General features: G+C 41.4%; 1 protein-coding gene across 4 annotated transcripts in view; it reads left to right on the forward strand.

The window, feature by feature from the left end:
- The first annotated feature begins 584 nt into the window (after nucleotides 1-584).
- SLC28A3 (solute carrier family 28 member 3) overlaps nucleotides 585-20,997 on the forward strand; it is a 54,527-nt gene continuing 34,114 nt past the window's right edge. For 3 of the 4 annotated variants that reach the window (XM_027614425.1, XM_027614428.1, XM_027614427.1), the window contains exons 1-2: nucleotides 585-759; nucleotides 20,623-20,718. In XM_027614425.1, the coding sequence (XP_027470226.1) occupies nucleotides 682-759; nucleotides 20,623-20,718 (174 nt within the window). In that variant the 5' untranslated portion in view covers nucleotides 585-681. Of the gene's footprint in view, nucleotides 760-14,690; nucleotides 14,831-20,622; nucleotides 20,719-20,997 lie in introns of all 4 variants that reach the window. The other variant, XM_027614426.1, reaches the window with a different exon arrangement.

Below are 20,997 nucleotides of genomic sequence, written 5' to 3' on the forward strand. Positions count from 1 at the left end.
AATCCTTTTATTAAGTGAGCAGTTGGTCACATTCCATTTATCTGCTACATATTTGCACTTCTAGGAGCTGGATTTTTAAAAGCAATCCAGTCTGCAGTCAGGGATGTAGTAAAAAGGCTGCGGAATCATCTAGACATGAATTTGACTTCTCACCGTCTCTTTACTAGCCAAATGACCCTGAGCAAACTATTAACTTTACCACACCTCTGTTTTTGTTTGTACTGAAGAGAAACCAAGACCACGATATACAAAGTACTGAGCGTGGGCCTAGCACAGAATAGTGGTCAGTTGGTAGCAACCAGTCCTTACATTCCTTGCTTCCCGTCCATTCCTAGTCCCCACCACCACCCACAGGAAACAGATTATTTCCCTCCTGACCATTGAGAAAGAACCCGTTCTATTCTGTGCACTGCAAGAGTTTTCCTGAGTAAAAATGGGCCAGCAATCCTAGGGCTCATCAGGAAGATTAATGAGATGGGTGGATCCGAAAGCCTCCCCGCCTTCCACCTATGACTCTTGTTCCGCCCCCAACAGACTCACCTTGGTAAATGCAATCCCTGCCCAGGTTCCCACAAACAGCAGGTGGCATTCTGACATCAGCAGAGGCTGTGATCCTCTTCAGAGCCACCGAGGAACCTCTAGAGCAGACGTCTGAAAAGAATTCAGAGCCCAGCCAATTCCATGAGCAGCAACGACGTTGTAGAGCTGGAGAGTATGACAGCCCCCCTGGCTGAGGGTTACAGCAACACCGGCTTCCAGGTGAGCCGACGTCTTTATCTTGTGTTTAAGACCAAATCAAGGGAAATAATGTTCTTTCTAACCACCCTGGCAAGTTTCTGAAGGAAAGCAGCACTTATTGAAACGCAATAAGATTTTCTCAGGAAACTCTTTAAACCTGTTTTTTCCTTCTTGGGTTCTTCTCGGGCTGACAAACCTGAAAAGTCTCGTTTAATCAAACTTGTTTTGATCCCTGACTTGCCCTGTCACTTAGAAACAAGACTATCTTCTCTGGCTTTTGTTTTGGGCTCGCAGGCCCTGCAGTATTTTCCAAAGAGCTGATAAAACAGAGAGAATGGGGAGAATCCAGATCCTGGATGTAGTGAGCACCGGAGGTGTTCCTTCTCTTACACCAGGTCCCAAAGTCCCTGTCCAGTGGTGGCCTGGGTGCCCGCCCCAGTGCAGCCAGGTTATGCAAACCAGTCTCATGTAATCAACTAAAACTCACTGAGTGATTAATGCCTCTGACCTCGGGGCTGGGTGCTACAGAGACCTGGAAGGAGTCCTGTCCCAGGGAAACACTGGGCTGTTCTGACTGGCTCTGAGATGGGGATTTTTCAGAGATGTCCTTAGCTGTGTTTACTTCTTTAAGCTGACACAAAAGCCCACACAAACAGCAACCTCTTGGGATTCAGGATTACCAAACGGCCAAAGAAACTTTTAAACACTAGCCAAGAAAGGAACAAGGAAGGTAAAAGGGCTTTGGCACAAGTCCTAAGTCTTCCACCCACAAATTACTGTAACTTCCTTGAGCTTCAGTTCAGTTGTCTATACAGTAGTCACAGTGTCACACTTATAAATCTCATAGGTTATAAGTGTAAGGGAAGAAAAGTCTTGTCCTCTACCCTCTTAGATTCAGCATCTGAGGACTGTGAATTAAACTGGGAAATAGCAGATTAACCAGAGAAAGGCATACAAATTTTATTAATATTTTTAATGTTATGTTCATGCAACTTCACAGAAAAGAAGTGAAAAATTCAAAGAAGCTGTAAGACTCAGGGCCTTAAATACCATTTTAACAAAAAGCAAAAAATTGTGGAGAAGTGATCAGACAAAAAAAAAAGAGAGAGAGAGATTGGGCTTTTAGGGCAAATAGGCTGTTGGAAAGTGACCAGGAAATATATAGGAGAAACTAATGGAAGACAGGTTTGATATGAGGTTTATGCAGTCTTAACCCAGTACCATCTCTGTGTCCAGTGACAAGAGTCGTTGTCCTCTTTCTGTTATGGGAGACGGGACACCTGCATAGGGAAAATCATGTCCTGTTTCTAGACAGAGAGAGGAAGACCGAAGAGCTCTTTCTGGGTCTGCTTTTTCTCAATTGCTTTCAGCTCAAAATAACTCTCATGCTAAAGTGGTATATTTTGGGGTGGCATATCCTGATTCCCTTCTTAAGGGTTAAATGAGAAAAAAAAGCATAATGCCAAGGGCCTTTTATGGTTCAAGAGAATGGAAGGGATAGAATGGGATAGAGTCAAAGTGAGTATGACAGCAAGACAAAGATGTCTGCAATGGAGGGGGGGGGTCCATGTCACCAGCAACTGGCAGCCCAGTCAATGAGAAGGATACACATCCACCAAAGGTAGCCCTGTTTTCTATCCCTCATTCTCTTCTATCAAAACAAAGCATCTCCAGGGCTCAAACCCAGCAGAATACCACACACCAACACCAACATGGCAGTGACCAGGTTATTTCTTCCAACGCTTGCTATTTGACAAGAATTTCCAGAGACACGTTTCCTCAGCAAAACCATTGACTACCCCCCCACCTGCCGATAAGACCACTACTGGAAAGGGATACCAGTTCAAGAAGGGATAATACACTATTCTTGCCCTCCAGGAGCAAAGCAGGCAGAAACCAATAAGCAATTGTAAGATGATATAAAACAAAAACAAAATAACAATGCTAGAAGTTGGCACCAAGTGCATTGTAAATACATATGCAAGTGGAGTTGGGCTGACCTAGGAGTCTCTCAGTTAGGGCTTAAAGGATGGGCAGGGATTTCCCAGTTGAACAGGGAGGGGTATCAGCAGAGCACTGCAAGCAAAGAAAACTGCACGGGCCCAGGAGCCTGAAAGAACACGTGTGCTCAGGATAGAGAAGACGAGGAGCTGGAGCTGGAGAGTAGGGATGGGGGCAGGCTGGCCCCAGATCACATGGCCTCCATGTGTGCTAAGTCACTGGGAAAGAGGATTTACACTATCAAGTTATTAAAGTTATTAAAGTACTCTACTAGCCCTGCTGAGGGTGGACAAAATGGAAAGAGATTTGTGTGTGGCTGGGACCGCATTTAGGAAGGTAGGATGATAATCATGGTGGAAACCAGCGCTGGGCAGAAATACCAATACTGGTAGTAGGCCCCCTTGGCCATGGAATTAGCATTGAGTCAGGGTGAGGTAAGAGTTGCTCTGGTTATTAATATTTCCATTTTCTTCTCTGTACAGTAGGATGATAATATCATATCTTGGAGTTGAGAGAATTAAATGAGGTAATATATGTTAGAAAAAAGTGTGTAATATCTGTTTTTAAAAACTGTGTTGTCTTAGTTTGTTCAGGCCATTATAACAAAATACCACAGACTGGGCGGCATATACGTAGAAATTTATTTCTCGTCGTTCTGGAGCCTGGAAGTCCAAAATGGTGTCCCCAGCAGATTCGGTGTCTGGTGAAGACCCACTTCCTCATGGACAGCTGTCTTCTTGTTGTGTCCTCACATGGCAGAAGGTGTCTTTTATAAGGACACTGATCACCTCAAAGGCTCCACCACCTAATACTTTCACATTGGGCATTAGATTTTCCAAACAGGAATTTTGTGGGGGGATGGCAGGAACACATTCAGACCATAGCAAGTGCCTAGCACATAGTATGAACATAAGAATAATAGGTCCTGGTGCTGGGGCAGGTTAAAGACTGACAAGTCAACATTTCTAGCTTGAGAGCTCAACCTAGAAGTGATTCCCTTTATGTGGACAGGAAATCCAGAAGTCGGGTTGGAGCAAGGAAGACCATGAGTTCATTTTGAGGCCTGTTGGATGAAATTAAGGTGATTCCCTACCCCTAGATGAAGATGAAGAGGAGGCAGGAAGCTCTAGGCATGCACACACCTGGAGTCTGGAAGGGGACATCATGCATTTGGGGGCCGTTAGCACAGCCATGAGCTAGTGGTGTGAATGAGACCAGCAGGAGGGAAACCTAGGAAGACTCAGTGCTTATGGAGTTGGGAAGTTGGAGCAATCAGAGAATGAAGCAGAGAGGTCATGGGGAGAGAAAGAGGAGCAGCATCAGGAGAGGGAAGCGTCTGGGGAAGCCAAGGGAAAGGAGAACTACAAGGTCAGCAGCAAAGACAAGTTCATTTGATTTGCCAACCAAGAGGTCACTGGTGACCGGAGGTGGGGATGGGGGACAGTTTGTGTTATGAGTGGGAGCTGAGAAAAGGGGAAAATAAGGGAAGAGAAGATATTCCTTCCGCTGGTGGAGAGCAGAGCATCAAAGAGAGAGACAGGCTCAGGGGAGGCAAGATTGGGGCTGTAGACAGGGGGCTTTTTTATTCAAAAAAAATTTTTCATTGTGAAATATAACATGCAGAAAAACACACAAAATCAAGACAACCTATTATAAAGTGCCATCTATGTCAAGAAACAAGACATCGCCATCCCTCAGCTCAGACACCCCAATCCTGCACATCTGCCACAACTGCCCCTCACCCCGAGGGGTGACAATGATCCCAACTTTATAGTAATTACTTCCCTGCTTTGCTTTATATTTTAACATAATTATGAATCCCCAAGCACTGCTTTTGCCTGCTTTTAAATTTTATATAAACAGAAAATTACATGAAAATTCTTTCCTATTTTAAAACATTTATATGGAATTGGGCAAGAGGAATCATTTTGTATCTGACTTCTTTTGCTCGGTTTTGTATTTCTGAGACTCAGCCATGCTGTTTGCATGTAACTGGAGTTCATTCATCCAATTTCATTGACATACAGTATTCTCCATAAACATTGCACTATTTATCTATTTTACTATTGGTGGACATTTATGTCATTAAGCTTGGAGCTTTTAGGAGCTTCTACAAACAAATGCAGCTACAAATACTCTCAGACATGTCTCCTGATGCATATTTAACAAATTTGTTTGGCGTTATATTTAGGAGTGGAATTGCTAGATCATTGGGAATGCATATATATTTTCAACTTTAGTGATAATGCCAAACTGGTTTCCCAAGTGGTTTTACCAATTTACATTTCCATCCACAGAATGTGAGTTCCTTTTACTCCAGAGCCTCACCAATATTTATCTGGCTTTTTAATTTCAGTGATTCTGGTAGATGTAGTGTAACGTCGAGGTTTCATTTTCATTTAACTTTGTTATTGGCCACTAGATGCCAACTTTATGAAATACTTGTTCAAGTCTCTCGCCCATTTTCTCTACTGGATTTTGTCTTTTTCCTACTGATTTGGAAACAGTTCTTTAAATGTTCTGAATACAAGCCCTTTTTCAGTTATATGCTTTCCAAATGCCTTCTACCACTCTTAAGCTGTCTTTCATTCTTTACTAGTTGGATGCACAAAGGGTAATTATATTGTGGTCCCATTTATCAAGTGTTTCTGTTTTATATATCCTGTTTAAGACAACTTTTTCTGCCCTGCAAGATCATAAAGACCCTCCCATATTTTCCAAAAGCTCATTGCTGTCTTCTACCCTGAGGACTCTAGTCCCCCTGAAATGAGATCTTATGTATAGTGTAAAGTGGTCATCAAGTTTTTGTTTTTCTACACAGGTATCCAATTATTTCAGCAGCACTTAAAAAAAAAAATCTTTTCCCCACTTGACAAATACCGTATTTATCAAGTGTCCATATTTAGGGTAAGTCTTTTTAGAATAGGGCAATTGAAAGATTTTTCCAAACTCCAAGTTGGGGGAAGGATCCAGAGAAGAGGGAGAGTGGAAAGTTGACAGCAAGAGAGGTCAGATAAAGTTCAGAATTCCTAAGGGTGAATATTCAGGCAATTTGTGAAGGAATACTTTTACTAAAGGGTGTTCCTTAGAAACCCAGCCGAAGTTGCCTGCTGCCTATGAGTCAGCACCGATTTTACCACCAGTGGCCCTCAGAGCCACAGAGCCCATGCTCGCTCTGACGTCAGTGAGCTGGGACCCACTTATGTGAGATCCGAGACAGGACTAGATGGGAAATGTGCCTCCACTCTACACAGAGAAAAGCTGACCTACTCCTTAAATTGCCTGGTGAGCCAGTCCAGTTTGAAGAGTTTTTTCAATGGAGGTCAAAATTTGGGAGGTCATCTAAGTGCAAGAATATTTGGCACAGATCATTTGAATAGAGAGGTTCAGAGATTGGAAGCAATTATGCAAAGTAAAGAGGAAGAGCACTGTTTCTCTTTAACCCCCAAGGGAGGGCCGCATGAATCACACCAGGTGGTTGAGTAGGTTTCCACTAACTCAACTCCAGACAAGCTTAGCCAGAACTATCATCGAGATGCTTCTCTCCTCCACAAGTGAATTAAAATACAGAAAACACATGACAATAATTGCTTTTGTGAAGGAAATAAAAAAAAAATTCTCTCTCTTTTCCTTAAATCAGATCATACCTAGATTTGTTTCTAACAACCTAGATGGCTAGAACCCAAGGCACTTCCATGACATCTCAAAGGGGAAGGATTTAGGGATTTCATTTTTTACTTTACTCCACAGTCCCTTACTTTATTTACATATTTTTTCACAGTCTCTTAATTTAAAATGAAGGTGGTAGCACCTACTGACCCATTTCATCCAGACATTGTTGATGTTGATGAGAAGCTGGCCCTGGATGTTAGCTGAACTGTCATTGGTCAAACTGAAAATAATCAGAAGTGGGAGCATTTGGAATTTTACATAGAACAGATTATTGTGAGCAGGAGCCCCAAGTCTCCATCAGGCTACAGAAGTTTGGAATTCTGTCTTCAGACTGCAGATTTAGGCACACATAGTACAGTATGACTTTCACTCAAAGCCAGGATCTGGATTCAGAGGCAACTAATTCTACTCCACACGTGGGCTAAGGTGTTTGACCCAGAAGCCGCTTACAGCCTTGGCATGCCTAATTGTTCTTTCTTTTTCCTGGAAAGGAAATTTAAAAAGAGAGAGAGAGAGAGAGAGAGAAAAGAAAAGAAAGAGAAAGATGGTTTGCGTGTCTTGGTCTTATTTCTTCTGGAAGTAAATAAAGACAGAGGTTCCTTAGGAAAATGCTATGAGTCACAGGGTTAAAGAGCCTCCTGTGGGTGTTCAGGAACAAAGTACATGATGACCAGGAATGGTTCCATTGGGAAGCAGGGAAATGTACCTGTACATGTCTCCATGTTCCTTTCAATCTCCTGGTTCTGTAAATTCAAAGCTTTGTTTGCTTTCCCTCCAAGAGTCAAAACTCTTTGACATAAAGCGTGTCATTTATTGAGTCAACAAAAATTTATTGACACTGTGCCAGGCATTACACAAAAAGCTGGAAACAGCTACTATTTGGTTAAAATTAGTTAACAATGGCAAATCAGCACAACATAGTTTGTAAAAAGTGCTATTCATGACATGAGAAGGTTGTCTCACCTAGATTGGGAGGTGGGGAATATTTCCCAAATGTTCGCAATGAATACTTACAGGCTTGCTTGCTTTCATTCATTCATTCATTCAACAAAAATATATATATTTAAATATATATAATATATATTTTATATATAATAATTTAATATTAAATAATTAAATATTTAATAATTTTTATATAATAACTTATATAATAATATATATTTTTAAAATATTTATTTATTTATTTGAGAGAGAGAGCACTGGGGGTAGGGAGGGTCAGAGGGAGAGACAGAGAGAGAGAGAATCTCAAACAGACCCCCTCCTGTGTGTAGAGCCCCACATGGGGCTCAATCTCACAACCTTGAGATCATGACCTGAACTGAAATCAAGAGTCAGATGCTTAATTGACTGAGCCACCCAGGCGCCCCTCAACAAATATATATTGAGTACCTACTCAGTAGATGCTAAGCAGAAGGAAATACCCAGTAGGGCACAAATAATTCCCTAAGTTACGATGTCAAAAACTGTTTTTTTCCATATCACACTATGTGGAGAAGCCGAGGCCCTGAATGGGAAAGTATGAGATGCATGTGCAGGCGGACAGAAAAAGTGGTAAAGAGAAAACCAGACAGGATGAGAGGCCAGCTCTGATTCACCTCAAGGCTCTTCGCTGATTTCAAAACCTTGGTCCCAAAAATCTAAGACCAGTGATAAGTTTAGGTTTAAAACATAATAAAAAATAAATAAATAAAATAAAATAAAATTCTCATCCTGGGTGTAGGGAGGGGCAGAGGGAGAGACGGAGAGAGAGAGAGAATCCTGGTCACTTACAATCACCTGAAAAAAATAAAAATAAAAAATAAAATTGAGTTTCTGTACTCTGTGGACTCAGGAACATTCCAGAATAAACCATCCAGCCAGATTATAAGGAGTGGTAATCAAAGTAATGGTATAAACTCCTCCATGAAACATGGTCAGAAAACAGCCCATGAATGTGAGGCAAGGCTTTCTGCACCATGAGAAAATGTCAGTCATAGATTAAAAGGGGCCAAGACAAGCATATTTTCTCCCCTCTGGACTATCTAGTTGCCTTACTCCCTCCACCTGCTCAACTTTGGGACCATGGCATAGTTCCAGACAGCACAATCTATAAAGTTGTACAGCTGTCCCCCCTCTCCTGTGGGTCCTATTTCCCCTGTCAGTGTCCCTCCCTTTGAATTATATTACTTTACAACTTTTCTAGCTTTTAAATAATTTTTACTTTTCTAATTCAAATTACTGCATCCTAGTTTCTCCTCCATCTGAATCCATTGGTTTAGAAACATTTGCAACATTTGTTGGTTAGAAGGCACTGATCTAACTTGCCCAGGAAGGTCTGAAATAAAAATTACTTAATTGAGGGCCAGACCCATGCAGATAGAGCAGGTGGGAGCAAAGGTCCTGGTCCATGGTATGTTGGGTCCATCAAGGAAGGGAGAAAGAGACAAAGACACACACAAAAGCAACAAGAGACATTCCAGGAGCCAGCAAAATTAGGCTTCCTGTTGACCCACAGGGCTACTTCCTCATTCTTCCTCACAGCATGAGGTCTTGAGGTCAGAGATGAGGGAAGAAAGAAGTAGGAGGGGAAGAATTTAAAAGGCACAGGTGGAATAAGAGGTGGTCTGTAATGGCCCAAGAACTGACTGTACTGCATGTGACTTTGACCTTGGCTGGAGATAACAAGGGGCCCCTTCTTAAGGAGGAAGTGGAGAGGGAAGAAAGGAATGAGCTTTCAAGAAAAGCCACACTGGGGTGGGGTGCGGGGTTAAAAGTCACATACTGAATCATCATGAGGAGGGCAAAACATAGGTTCTTTGGGTGAAGAGTTGAGGCTTCAGAGCCAGACTGCCAGGCCTACCATTTAGGCAAGTATCTAACTTCTATATCTATTTCCCATTCCAAAAATAGGTTCTAATACCCTACATCATAGGACTATAGGGAGATTAGTAGAAAGCACTAGAACCTAGCAAATGCTCAAGTATCAGCAACCATTAACCAAACCATTTAGTTGGGGATGCTATTCTGGTGCAGGGGCCAAAACAAACTTTGAAATCCAGGTGTGAAGTCTGCTTCTTCGTATAGCCGATACTAGAATCTACTGATGGGAAACTATGGAAGACACCAAAAGGCAACTTTCAATTTCTTTTTAAAGATTATATTTATTTATTTGACAGAGAGAGACAGCGAGAGAGGGAATACAAGTGGGGGGTTGGGAGACCGCAGGGAGCCCGATTCGGGGCTCGACCTCAGGACCCTGGGGACCATGACCTGAGCCGAAGGCAGCCACTTAACAACTGAGCCATCCAGGGGCCCCTACTTTCAATTGTTTTAATGTCAACCAAATGTGAACCACAACCCCCTTGGTCCCTGCCAGACTGAGAGACCTTGGCTCCCAGCACCTATGTCTCTTCAAAAGGACTTTATAAAGTTATTTTTCAAATATTTTGGTTCATTCAGATCCATTTCTTATTTAGTCAAATGCATCTCTAAAAAAAAAATTATAGGCTCCAAATTTTTTCCATGTGTTTCTAATTAATCTACACTCATTTAGTCAGTGCTCTTTGGAAAGATGTGCTTGATAACAAAAGTGATTTTAGGAATTGTCAAAAAGCAACATTTTTCCAAATGTAAGCAAATTCAAATGTGTAGGGCACACTGATGTATTCTCTTTAATGCCTCACTATCAACTGTTCTGGCATGAAATAGTCTGATTCAAGGTTAAGACTAATACTTAGGAAGTGACCATGATTTCCCAAAACAGCACAAGAGTAAGGCAGGACCGGGAAACCAAGGCTTCATCCTGGAGGTGATTCAGGCTTTGGCATCAAATGCATTTTCATTAAAAAAAAGAGAGAGATCTATTATCACCCTTGATCCCTTTAGACAGACTGGAGATTTGCCTACTAAAAACAAATCAGAGAAGGAAATGAGAAAAAGAAGAATTTTAGTTTCAACTGATAGAGTCAAAGGGATTATATCCTTGTTTCTTTATTTTTTTTCTCAACTGTAAGAAGACGTTTAGCTGTTAAGAACATTTCTGTTTCCCCCATGACTAAAGGGGTTGCATCTTTGGAATTCAGACACAGCTAGGTTTATTCTAATTAATCTGTAAAAGATTACAATGTGTAGGAGTTGAACTTTTTCACTTTATCATGACTACAGTAAAATAATTAATTGTGTAACTTATGGTTGACAGCTTCTTTTCTAAATTCCCTGACACCAGTGACCATATATTCAGTGCTCAGCAACAGCATTCTCTAGCCCATAGTAGATGCACAAAAAAAAAAATATTTGTTAGAGGACTGAATAAGAATGCCTAAGACAGAATCCCAAGGAACTGTATGTAGCATTAAAGGTTGAGTAGAGAGGCTGATAGAGTACAGGAGAGGGAGAAGTCTGGGTGGGAGGAGGAAACTAGCAAGGTGTGAACATCACAGAAGCCCGGGACGAGGGTATTTTAAGGAGGGAAGTGGCCCATTGTGTATGATGAAAACTGGATTTAAGGACAGTGAAAACCATCCATGACTTTGGCAAGGGTGATTTCCATGGAGTGGTAGGAGTGGAAGCCATATTGGAATGGTCAAAAGACCAAATGAATCAAGAAAATGGAACATTAGTCCATTTGAGCTACTACAACAAAACACCACAGGCTGGGCAGCTTATAAACAGCAGACATTTATTTCTCACAGTTCTGAAGGCTAGAAGTCCCAGATCAACCAACATCAGCATGGTTGCATTCTAGGGCCCTCTTCCTGGTTCATAGCCAATGCCTTCTCCCTATGTCCTCATACAGTGGAAGTGATTACAATCTCTGTGGGTCCTCTCTTGTAAGGGCACTACTCCCATTCCTGAGGGCTCCACCCTCATGACTTAAGCACCTCATCTCCTAATACCCTCATCTTTGGGGATTAGAATTTCAACATGATGAGTTATGGGGGGAGACAAACATTGACCATAGCAACCTGTAAGTTCAGACAGAAGACTGGTTTTTAACAGGAGGAGAAAGGATGTTTATCTATGAATTCTTGGTTTCACAGCAATAAAAAATTGATAAAGTTGCAAATATCAGAGAAGCAAGGGAAGGAAGGAAGTATAATAGTGTGGAGGGAAATGCAGAGCATTGTGTCTGGACCAGTAAGTAAGGAGTCCAGGCATTATCATATTATTGCTCTAAGGATAGCTTGTCCAAGCTGAAATCACACATTATCCAACACAAACTAAGAGATGCACCAGGTGGAAGATGGACAAGGAAGACTTCTACCCACACCTGAGAGGGAGAGAGCACGTTCCATTCCACAGACCAAGAGGAAGTAGAACTGCTTGTTTGAAATGGGTGTGAAAGATGCAAAAGAACCCTCATTATGTTGAGTTAATATATACAAGTAGAGAAAAATTTGGTATCTGTTGCAAATACCTCCAAATATAATTTACAACCATGGCACTGAAATTAAGGTAGTTTATAAGAACTTGCCACTGGACCTTGTTGGGTTTTTTTTTTCTTGTTCTTTGAAGTGTTGATAAAGATGCATATACACTATCACAAATTAATTTTAATATTTTAATAACTAGATTTCAATACAGGTGATTCCCTTTTAGTATTATATATTTAATTTTATGTATTTTAAAACATTCTGAAAGGAGTCCATAGGCTGCACCAACTGCCCTGCTCTGGGACACTTCCCCAAAGTTGCACGTAGCTTCAATCAGAGTGACAAAATTTAATCATAGCCACAGGGAGTTTAGAAATGTACCTTTATTTTGGGAAATCTTGGGCCCCGCTAAAATTCAGAGCCCTATGTTTAAAGGAAATAGAGAAGGGGCGCCTGGAAGGTTCAGTCAGTTGGGTGCCCTACTCTTGATTTCGGTTCAGGTCATGATCTCAGGGTCATGAGCCCTATGTCAGGCTTCCTGCTGGGCATGGAGTCTGCTTGGGATTCTCTCTCCCTCTCCCTCTGCCCCTACCCCCTGTGCTCTCACTCTCTCGCTCTCTCTCTCTCTCTTTAAAAAGAATGGGGAAAACGGAAATAGAGAAGAATAGATATTAGGGACAACTAGCAGTCTTGGCCACAATCTATTTTTCTGTTGGGGTTATAGAATTCAACAGATGTTAATCATATCATATTATTTATTATTTTGGTCTTCATTATCCTTACTCTTGTCCATTTGATTTGTCATAGACTGAAAGAGTTATATCAATCTCTTTCTAGATGTGTTTCTAGGTTTCTCCCTCAGTTTCCTCTATGTTAATCTATGCCATTTGTACACAGTCACGCTTGTCAGAGCATGAGATTGTACTCTGATCATTGTTTCTTTTGGAACACATTAATTGCTTTTTTTAATCCTGTATTCAGCCATGACCACTGCATGTTTTATCTTTCTGAGTCACTGAGTCATTTCCAGGACAGATCCTCCTCAATTTATAATGAGGTTACGCCCCAATAAACCAATCATAAGTTGAAAGTATTGTATGTCAAGAATGCATTTCATATACCTAATCTACCAAACATCATAGCTTAGCCTAGCCTACCTTAAATGTGCTCAGGACACTTACATTAGCCTACAGTTGGGCAAAATCATCTAACACAAAGCCTATTGTATAACAAAGTGTCGAATAGCTCATGTAATGTACTGAGTACTGTGAAGTGAAAAACAATGGTTGGATGGGTACAGAACAGATTGTAAGCATATCAGTTGTTGACCCTAGTGATCTCATGGCCGACTGAGCAAGGTCCAGCATCACACACGAAGATCATATTCCATATCGCCAGCCCAAGAAGAGGTCAAAATTCAAAATTCAAAGTACAGTTTATACTAAATGCACAATACTTTCACAACATCATCAAATTGAAAGACAGCAGGAGATGTGAGTGTATGGTTGTGTCTGGTATTCCCTCTAATTCAATCAAACCCATTGATCTGTCAGATGGGCTTATTTGTTCTCAGCTCCTCTCAGCATATTTTATGTTGTGCTTTGTAAAAATCTTTTCACTGCACGTTCGCATATTTTTCAATTTTTGGCTGGTTTCTTCTGAAGACATTTTCTGTTTTAATAGTTCCTTTTATAATGAGTTTAAGATTATAAGTAATCACAAAATTAATATATTTTCTAACTTCTGTTATTTTCTTTCCTTCTCTTTCACCACTTGATTTTAGCTGAATATATATTTTAGCATTTACCTTTCTCTCTTAAACACTGCTGCTTATAATCTCTTTCAGCTTCCAGAAATTAAAAGATAAGAAAATTGGCATACTCACTCTACCTTCTACCTTTTCTGTCTCTTCTCCTTCAAGTAAGTTTTCTGAGTATCTTTTCTACATTGTCAGGGGTTAAAATATTTGTAATTTGTTCTGGAATCTTAATCCCTGGATTAAGGTTTTAATTTATTAAACAGATTCAAAACATACTATCATTCCTCTTGCCATAATTTCTCATTAATCTTTTGTTTGGCTGAAGTTCTTCCTCTAGTAGTTTCTCCAAGAAAATCGTGGAAACCATATTCTATGAGTACTTGCAAGCTTCAATTTATTTTTATAAATCTAATCATTATAAACCTTCCTCTCATTTTTCTCACTGGATATAGAACCATGCCTTTCCTTACATTCCTATACTTAGGGTTTCCATTTGCCCCTGGCTTACAAAGATCACAAGGGGAGAATGTTACCAGTGTCTTGTGGTCCTGTCTCCTCACACCCAATTCTAAGCTCCTTTCAGAGCATTCAGAGATGACAGAGAATTGTTCCAGGGAAGTGTGATAATGAAACATAGGCTGGCCAGGTCGTCTCCTTAACCCAGTCCATAACCCCACACAGGCCCATAAGAAAAACAGGACCATCTCAGGGAGGAACGGTCTAGCTAGCACCCATGAACTACATTAGGATTCCGTAAACCTGAGACTTGAGGCAGAAGGCCACCTGAGCCAAAAGGGTCACGTGCAATAGGCAAAGAGCAAAGGCTTCTGGGATACCGCCTTTGAAAATTCAATCCTTCCGAGGCAAAGCCCAGGCAATTTAGAGGAAACATTATAGAGAAAATGGCCTTAAAATTTGTAGACTTTTAAATGTACAAAATAAATAAAGAGGGAGACATTCCCAAACAATGCGAAAGGATCAGATTCACCAAACAGATATTGACTCTTCCATGCCAAATTTCAACCACAGAGAACAAAGTGACTATAAATGCCTGAAAGCCAGCGAGTAAGTAGCAAACTCAACCATAAAATTAACATAAACGTCAACTGACAAAAGTCAATTACTATACATGGCACTAGGTAGGTAATGAATGCTATACTCCTATCCAGTGGTGAACACGGCCTCAAGAAATTAAGCCTGGACGTGAACCCAGAAATGACGATGGGACCCAGCCTTTTATCATAATGCAGCACCAATTAATACAGATAATTTGCCAATATTCCTGAAAGCAGTCATCCTAAGATTCATGGTGAGCCACTTCTTTTGATCTAATTGTTGCATTTTGGAATTTTAAGTCACTATTTGAAACAGTTGTTCCAATCTTGTCCCATTCCATGTCCATAGAAATGGACGTAGAAAGGTTAAATTGATCACCTGAAGCTTAAAAAAAATGGAGGTATATTTCTGACAACCTCATTTAGGCATCTAAGGCTTAGAATGTTAGAACATATAGTAACCTTCTTGGAGAAGTAGAGAAAGCAGTCCTGTACCATTTTGTCTCTCCTCCAAAATAGTTGTAGAGACACTATTTTAGCTGCACTCTTAACGAGCTCAACAGCCCCCAGGAATATCTTTCCGTTGCAAAACAGTTACCAAGCCCTTCCACACCTGCCATTGTGTTACGCACGTGGTATTCAGCAGAGAACAGGGGACAGAGAATCTGTCTTCTCAGCTTAGAGACTCGGGGTATAATATAGATTGATACAGATTTACACAGTTCCAAGTTTTCCAAATGACATCATAGTCCCATTTTTGCCGCAGGTCTTGGGACTTGGACATCCATCGCAATTTTTCAGGCATCACTCCTCAGAATATATCCCACTGACTTTTTCTCAAAAGATTGCTTTAAAGATGTACAGAAATGGGGCGCCTGGGTGGCTCAGTTGGTTAGGCGACTGCCTTTGGCTCAGGTCATGATCCCAGGGTCCCGGAATAGAGTCCTACATTGGGCTCCCAGCTCTTTGGGGAGTCTGCTTCTCCCTCTGGCCCTCTCCCCTGTCATGCTGTTTCTCTCACTCTAATAAAAAAATAAAATCTTAAAAAAAAAAGGTGTACAGAAACGTGAAGATAGAGAGGTAGAAGGATACATACATACATACATACATAGACAGACAGATAGACACATACACACATAAGAAAATAAGCAACTATGATCACCAATCTAAATCTGTTCTAGTGATATAAAGCCTTCCAGCCAAGGTAGATTAGCAAACACTTCACAAAACTTGCTGTGAAATGTCAAGCTCTAGAACCAGGTAAAGATCTTCATTGTGACTCTTCAGAGTCCTTATCAACATCGTATTTGCCTGATGGGCCATTCCCATCTGTCATAAAGTGACATCATTTTTGTCCCATCAAAGGTCAGGACAAAAGTCTCTCCAGGGGCGAAGGTGTCCATTCTCGCCCCAGGCTCAAGCCCATTAATGCCCCCTTGGCAAGACCAGTCATGCAGCCAGAGCGCACCAGGCCAGAGCAGTTTCTGTAAGGAAGGTTGAAGAAAGGCTCCCCGGCACAGGGAAACAGTCTGCAGCAGAGAAACCCCAACCACAAAAACTGAGAAATGGAAGCCACATGGTAGAATCAGGGCCACCGTGGGAGGGAGAGACCAAGTAAGCAGAGCAGACACGGTTGCAAGAGAAAGCGCCAGACTAATCATGGAGACAAGACTTGTCCACAAATGCAGGAGGGCCCCCTCCTGCTATCAAAGGAGAGCATCTACTTAAAACCAGTCTGTAGGGTGGGAGGCCCACTACCCTGTTTGAGAAATGACCAAAGCCTCAATATAGTTGAAAAGTGGCCATAAGCATTCTAGGAATCTTTCAGCACTTCTGCCATTACTATCTGGCTGGTGTTTTGTTTTTCTTGTTTTTGTTTTTCTTTTGAGTGTACACAATGTAACACAATGATACACACTGTTACACTAGTTTCAGGTGTACAACATAGGGATTCTGCAAGTTTCTGTACCATGCTATGCTCCCAAGTGTAGCTATCACCTGTTGCCGTACAACGCTATTATAATACCACTGACCCTATGCTGTACCCTTCACCCGTGACTTATTCATTCCATAACTGGAAGCCTATGTCTTCCCCTCCTCTTCAGCTGTTTCATCCATCCCCCCACCCTCTCCCCTCTGGCATCTGGCAGTTTGTTCTCTGTATTTATGGGTCTGATTCTGCTTTTTGTTTATTTATTTATTTGTGGGGTTTTTTGATTCCACATATAAATGAAATCATACAGTATTTGTCTTTCTCTGCCTGACTTATTTCACTAGCATAATACCCTCTAGGTCCATCCATGTTGTCCCAAATGGCACAATTTCATCCTTTTCTATGGCCGTGTGATATTCCATTCGCTATCGATATAGACCCCATCTTCTTTATCTATTCATCTATTGATGGACACTTAGCTGCTTCCATGTCTTGGCTATTGTGAATAATGCTGCAGTAAACATGGAGGTGCATGTGTCTTCTTGAGTTTTTGTTTTCTTCAGATAAATATCCAGAGGTGGAATTGATGGATCTTATGGTAGTTCTGTTTTTAATTTTTTGAGGAACTTCTATACTGTCTTCCAGAGCGGCTGCACCAATTTGCATTCCCACCAACAGTACACGAGGGTTCCTTTTTCTCCACATTCTTGCCAACACTTCTTATGTCTTGTCTTTTTTATTCTAGCCATTCTGACTGGTCTTTTAATATCTAGAGTTCAAATCAGGTCTTCTTGTTAGAAGGGGAATTTAATCTGAAAGTGTACTGCTATCTTTTTAGATATCCCTGAGGCCAAAGTGTCCTGGCCCAAGGTCCAAATGCTACAGGCCTGGTACAGTTTGGGTTGGACAGTAAGTTCAGGTCCCATCCCAGTTATTCTGGTTGTATAACCTGAGTCACGCAATCCGCTTAGCTTTGCCTTAGTTTCTTCATCTGTCAAAATGGAGAACGCAGGACTTTAAAGAGTTTAATCCTGTGTCTTGTAACTACTACATAGTATGTCAATGCAGGTGCAAAGAAAAGCAAAAACCAAAAGTAACAAGGGAGAAGCTTATTTCCAGCAGATAAAAGGCAGGACGTGGGTAGTACAGAACTGGAGTGGAAGCACCTGCTCAAGGTTTGCAGAGCCCCAAGTGCCCTGCAACTCACCCCTCTGACATCCCCAGGATGGGGCCCTGGCATTCATGGCCCAGCTGGAACCATCCACACAAAAAGGCAGCAGGACATAGGGGAAAATGAAAGGAACAAGGAGCACCAGCCATCCCTTAAGGAACATTCCCAAGCTGCCCCACTTAGGGCACCACATCTATTTATATTTCGATTGGCCAGAATCTAGTTAGTGGAAATGCAGCCTCTTTTTGGGGTGGCTATACGTTCAGCTATAATTCTATAGAAGGGAAATACCACAAATAGATGGGGGGAATGGTTTCAGTAATTTCTTATGTTTTAGAAATTGTACGGTCTAGAAACTGAATGAAAGGAATACATTAAGAAAGAAAGAAAGGAGAAAGAAAGAAAGAAAGAAAGAAAGAAAGAAAGAAAGAAAGAAAAGAAAGAAGAGAGAGAGAGAGAGAGAGAGAGAGAGAGAGAAAGAGAGAAAGAGAGAAAGAAAGAAAGAAAGAAAGAAAGAAAGAAAGAAAGAAAGAAAGAAGAAAGAAAGAAAGAAAGAAGAAAGAAAGAAAGAAGAAGAAAGAAGAAAGAAGAAAGACAGAAAGACAGAAAGACAGAAAGAAGAAAGAAAGAAAGAAGAAGAAAGAAAGAAAGAAAGAAAGAAAAAAAAGAAAGAAAGAAAGAGAACCTCTGTTTATCTGTACTCTCTGCAACACCCACTGGGGATCTGTAGTTGCTTGAGCAGCATGGAAAGTGCAGGATCGAAGCCCAGGCACAAGGGACTCCAGGCTCAATAATCTGCCCTTCGGAGGATCTCAAGCCAGAACTGAGTACACCCAGCAAATAACACTAACTAGAGAAATTAAGTGGCTGCTTAGAAATACTCATACACAACACCACAACATTGTCACCCACTCAGTAGAGTGACAAGCTTGCATTTAGAACACAATATTGGTTGTAGTTCAGTGTCCTAAGGTATGTAGTCATCTGTATTAATGTATCTACTTAATATGAATTGCTAAGTAGATGTAAAGAAACAAGGAGCTAAGGAGTAATTATGGACCACCATTTCAGGCCCTAGGACTCCAATTTGGAAAGAAGTGATAAAATAAAGCCAAGCAATGTCTCAAGGGTTATTTTTCCAGCACCAATCAACACCCACAATACCCCCATTATTCCTGTTGGAAAATCCTCCAATGGGAAACATTGTTCTTCCTGAACATGTTAAAAAGCCAAGGTGTACACTCTACTAGGGGTAAAATAATCCCATTACATGTTACAAAATACGTCCAGAAGTGCCCTTGTCACCACTTCCACCTACTTTACCCTACCCCCAAACACACACACACACACACACACACACACACACACACACACACATATCCCTTCCTCTTCCTTGAACTTAAAAAAGGCAGGCCCCTTCCTTGTGCTCCACAAGTTTCAGATTCTGCCACCAGGTGGCAGGAATAATCAAGAATTAGCAGGAATTACCAAGAAGGTTGGGCCGCTCCTCCTGGAACCAGAAAATGTCAGGATTCCGGAAGAGATCACAAGAACACGCAATCGAAACTGTAGTATAGATGGGTAGACTGGGACTGATAAGATGTGACCTACCCAGCATCACACATGTAATTAGGGGCCCCAAAGACCAGCCCCCTCATTTACCTGTGTCTTGTATTTCCACCAACTCATGCTGAGTTTTATTTTTAACTTTTTGTTAGGGAAATTTTCAGCGTCCGTGAAAGTGAGATTCGTAAAATGAGTCCCTAAGTGGCCACCAGACAGCTTCTGCAATTAGCAACACTTTGTCATCTTTCCATACTGTACACAGCGCCCCCTACTGTATTTGTTACCAAATACTCAGATGTACCACATGGCCACACCCGTTAATGCAACATTAAAATCACTGTGGTTCATTCATCCAACAAAGAACTGTTAGCATCTCCTAAGTATGGAGGACTGTGCTAAAGTAAGATATACAGCCGTAACCAAAAGGTCAGTATGGTAACAAGGCTTTCATGCATAAATCATGCGTGTGCTGGAAGTTAGATTTTATTCATGCTTTATACGCTCTCGTGTTTCGATAGATAGAAAATGCAACCCAGGTCAGAACTGTCATTCTTTTATAGCTCCTTGGGGCCAGTCGGAGATCTAAAGTTAAAATCAAAGTCATACACTTGTTCTTTCAAAGACAAGGTCACAGCTGACAGGCCTAGCAGTGAACATTTCCTAAAAAGCTATAGGGACCTACCTGACACGGTTTATCTATCTTGTTGCCTTACTTGGAATGAAGTAACTGAGGAAGGCAAGTTGGGATGAGATGGGAGAAAGACTGGACCCCCCCCCCCCCGCCGGCCCTCACGAAAGGTAAAAGAGAAATGAGCCAGGTGTCTGTCACATCTCGGAACAGCCTCTCAGGGGCGAGGACATTCCTCCAAGAATACAGCTTACTCACTTCCTTAAAGTAAAATCACCACAGCCTGACAAAAGAAGGCATTTTTCTTATTCTCATTACTACCAGAGGTTGCTTTAAACTAAACAAAACACATTTTAGCATCTCAAAATCCAACAACTAAGAAGAAAACTATCTGGCCTACATTTCACTTTATTTAATACATTGGAAGCCTGTGTTATGTGACACACCCTAGTCTCAACTCTGCTTATTATAAAGTCACATGACTTAGACAGGGGCGCCTGGTCCTCCTCTCTCTCTTTCTCAGGCTGGACCACACCATTCCCTCTATCAGAGCAGAGCAAAACAGAAATCATCTGTCTCCTTCTGAGCCCAAGATTCACTGGTTCTTTCTTTATTCAGCTGACGCATCTGAACACCTCATCTTTGCCGCCCCATCCCTCAAAAGTCTTCTAGGTCCCGTTTCTTGAAATAACATTTGGGTTTTTTGGTTCTGAAATTGTATTTTTGCAATCTGTACTTTTTTTCTTAGAATGAAGATGACTTTGACGAAAGCCAGAACACATCTGGAGACAACTCACTAAGGTGTAGAATTGTGCAGAACAGAGAACACAAAGCCGCCAAGCAGGTACTCCGGTGATGCTTGAGTGAATCTATTGCCATGGTAACCGCTGTGCAACAGGGACTGAGAGCTGTGGGGACAGAAAGCGGGCGCTCCGCTGGCACTCATAGGAATGAATTAAATGGTAATTAGGATATGTAAGGCAGAGTCGTGAAGAAAACACACATGCTCAAACAAAGAAATCTTGTGTTGATACACCTGTCCCCAGAGTTTTCCACTGGGGAGAGTACGTAGGCTTTCTCTGGACACTTCACTAGTACAGATTCCAAGCTCCATCCTAAAGCA

Source organism: Zalophus californianus, chromosome 13 (genome assembly GCF_009762305.2).
Source record: "Zalophus californianus isolate mZalCal1 chromosome 13, mZalCal1.pri.v2, whole genome shotgun sequence".
In the NCBI taxonomy this organism is placed as follows: Eukaryota; Metazoa; Chordata; class Mammalia; order Carnivora; family Otariidae; genus Zalophus; species Zalophus californianus.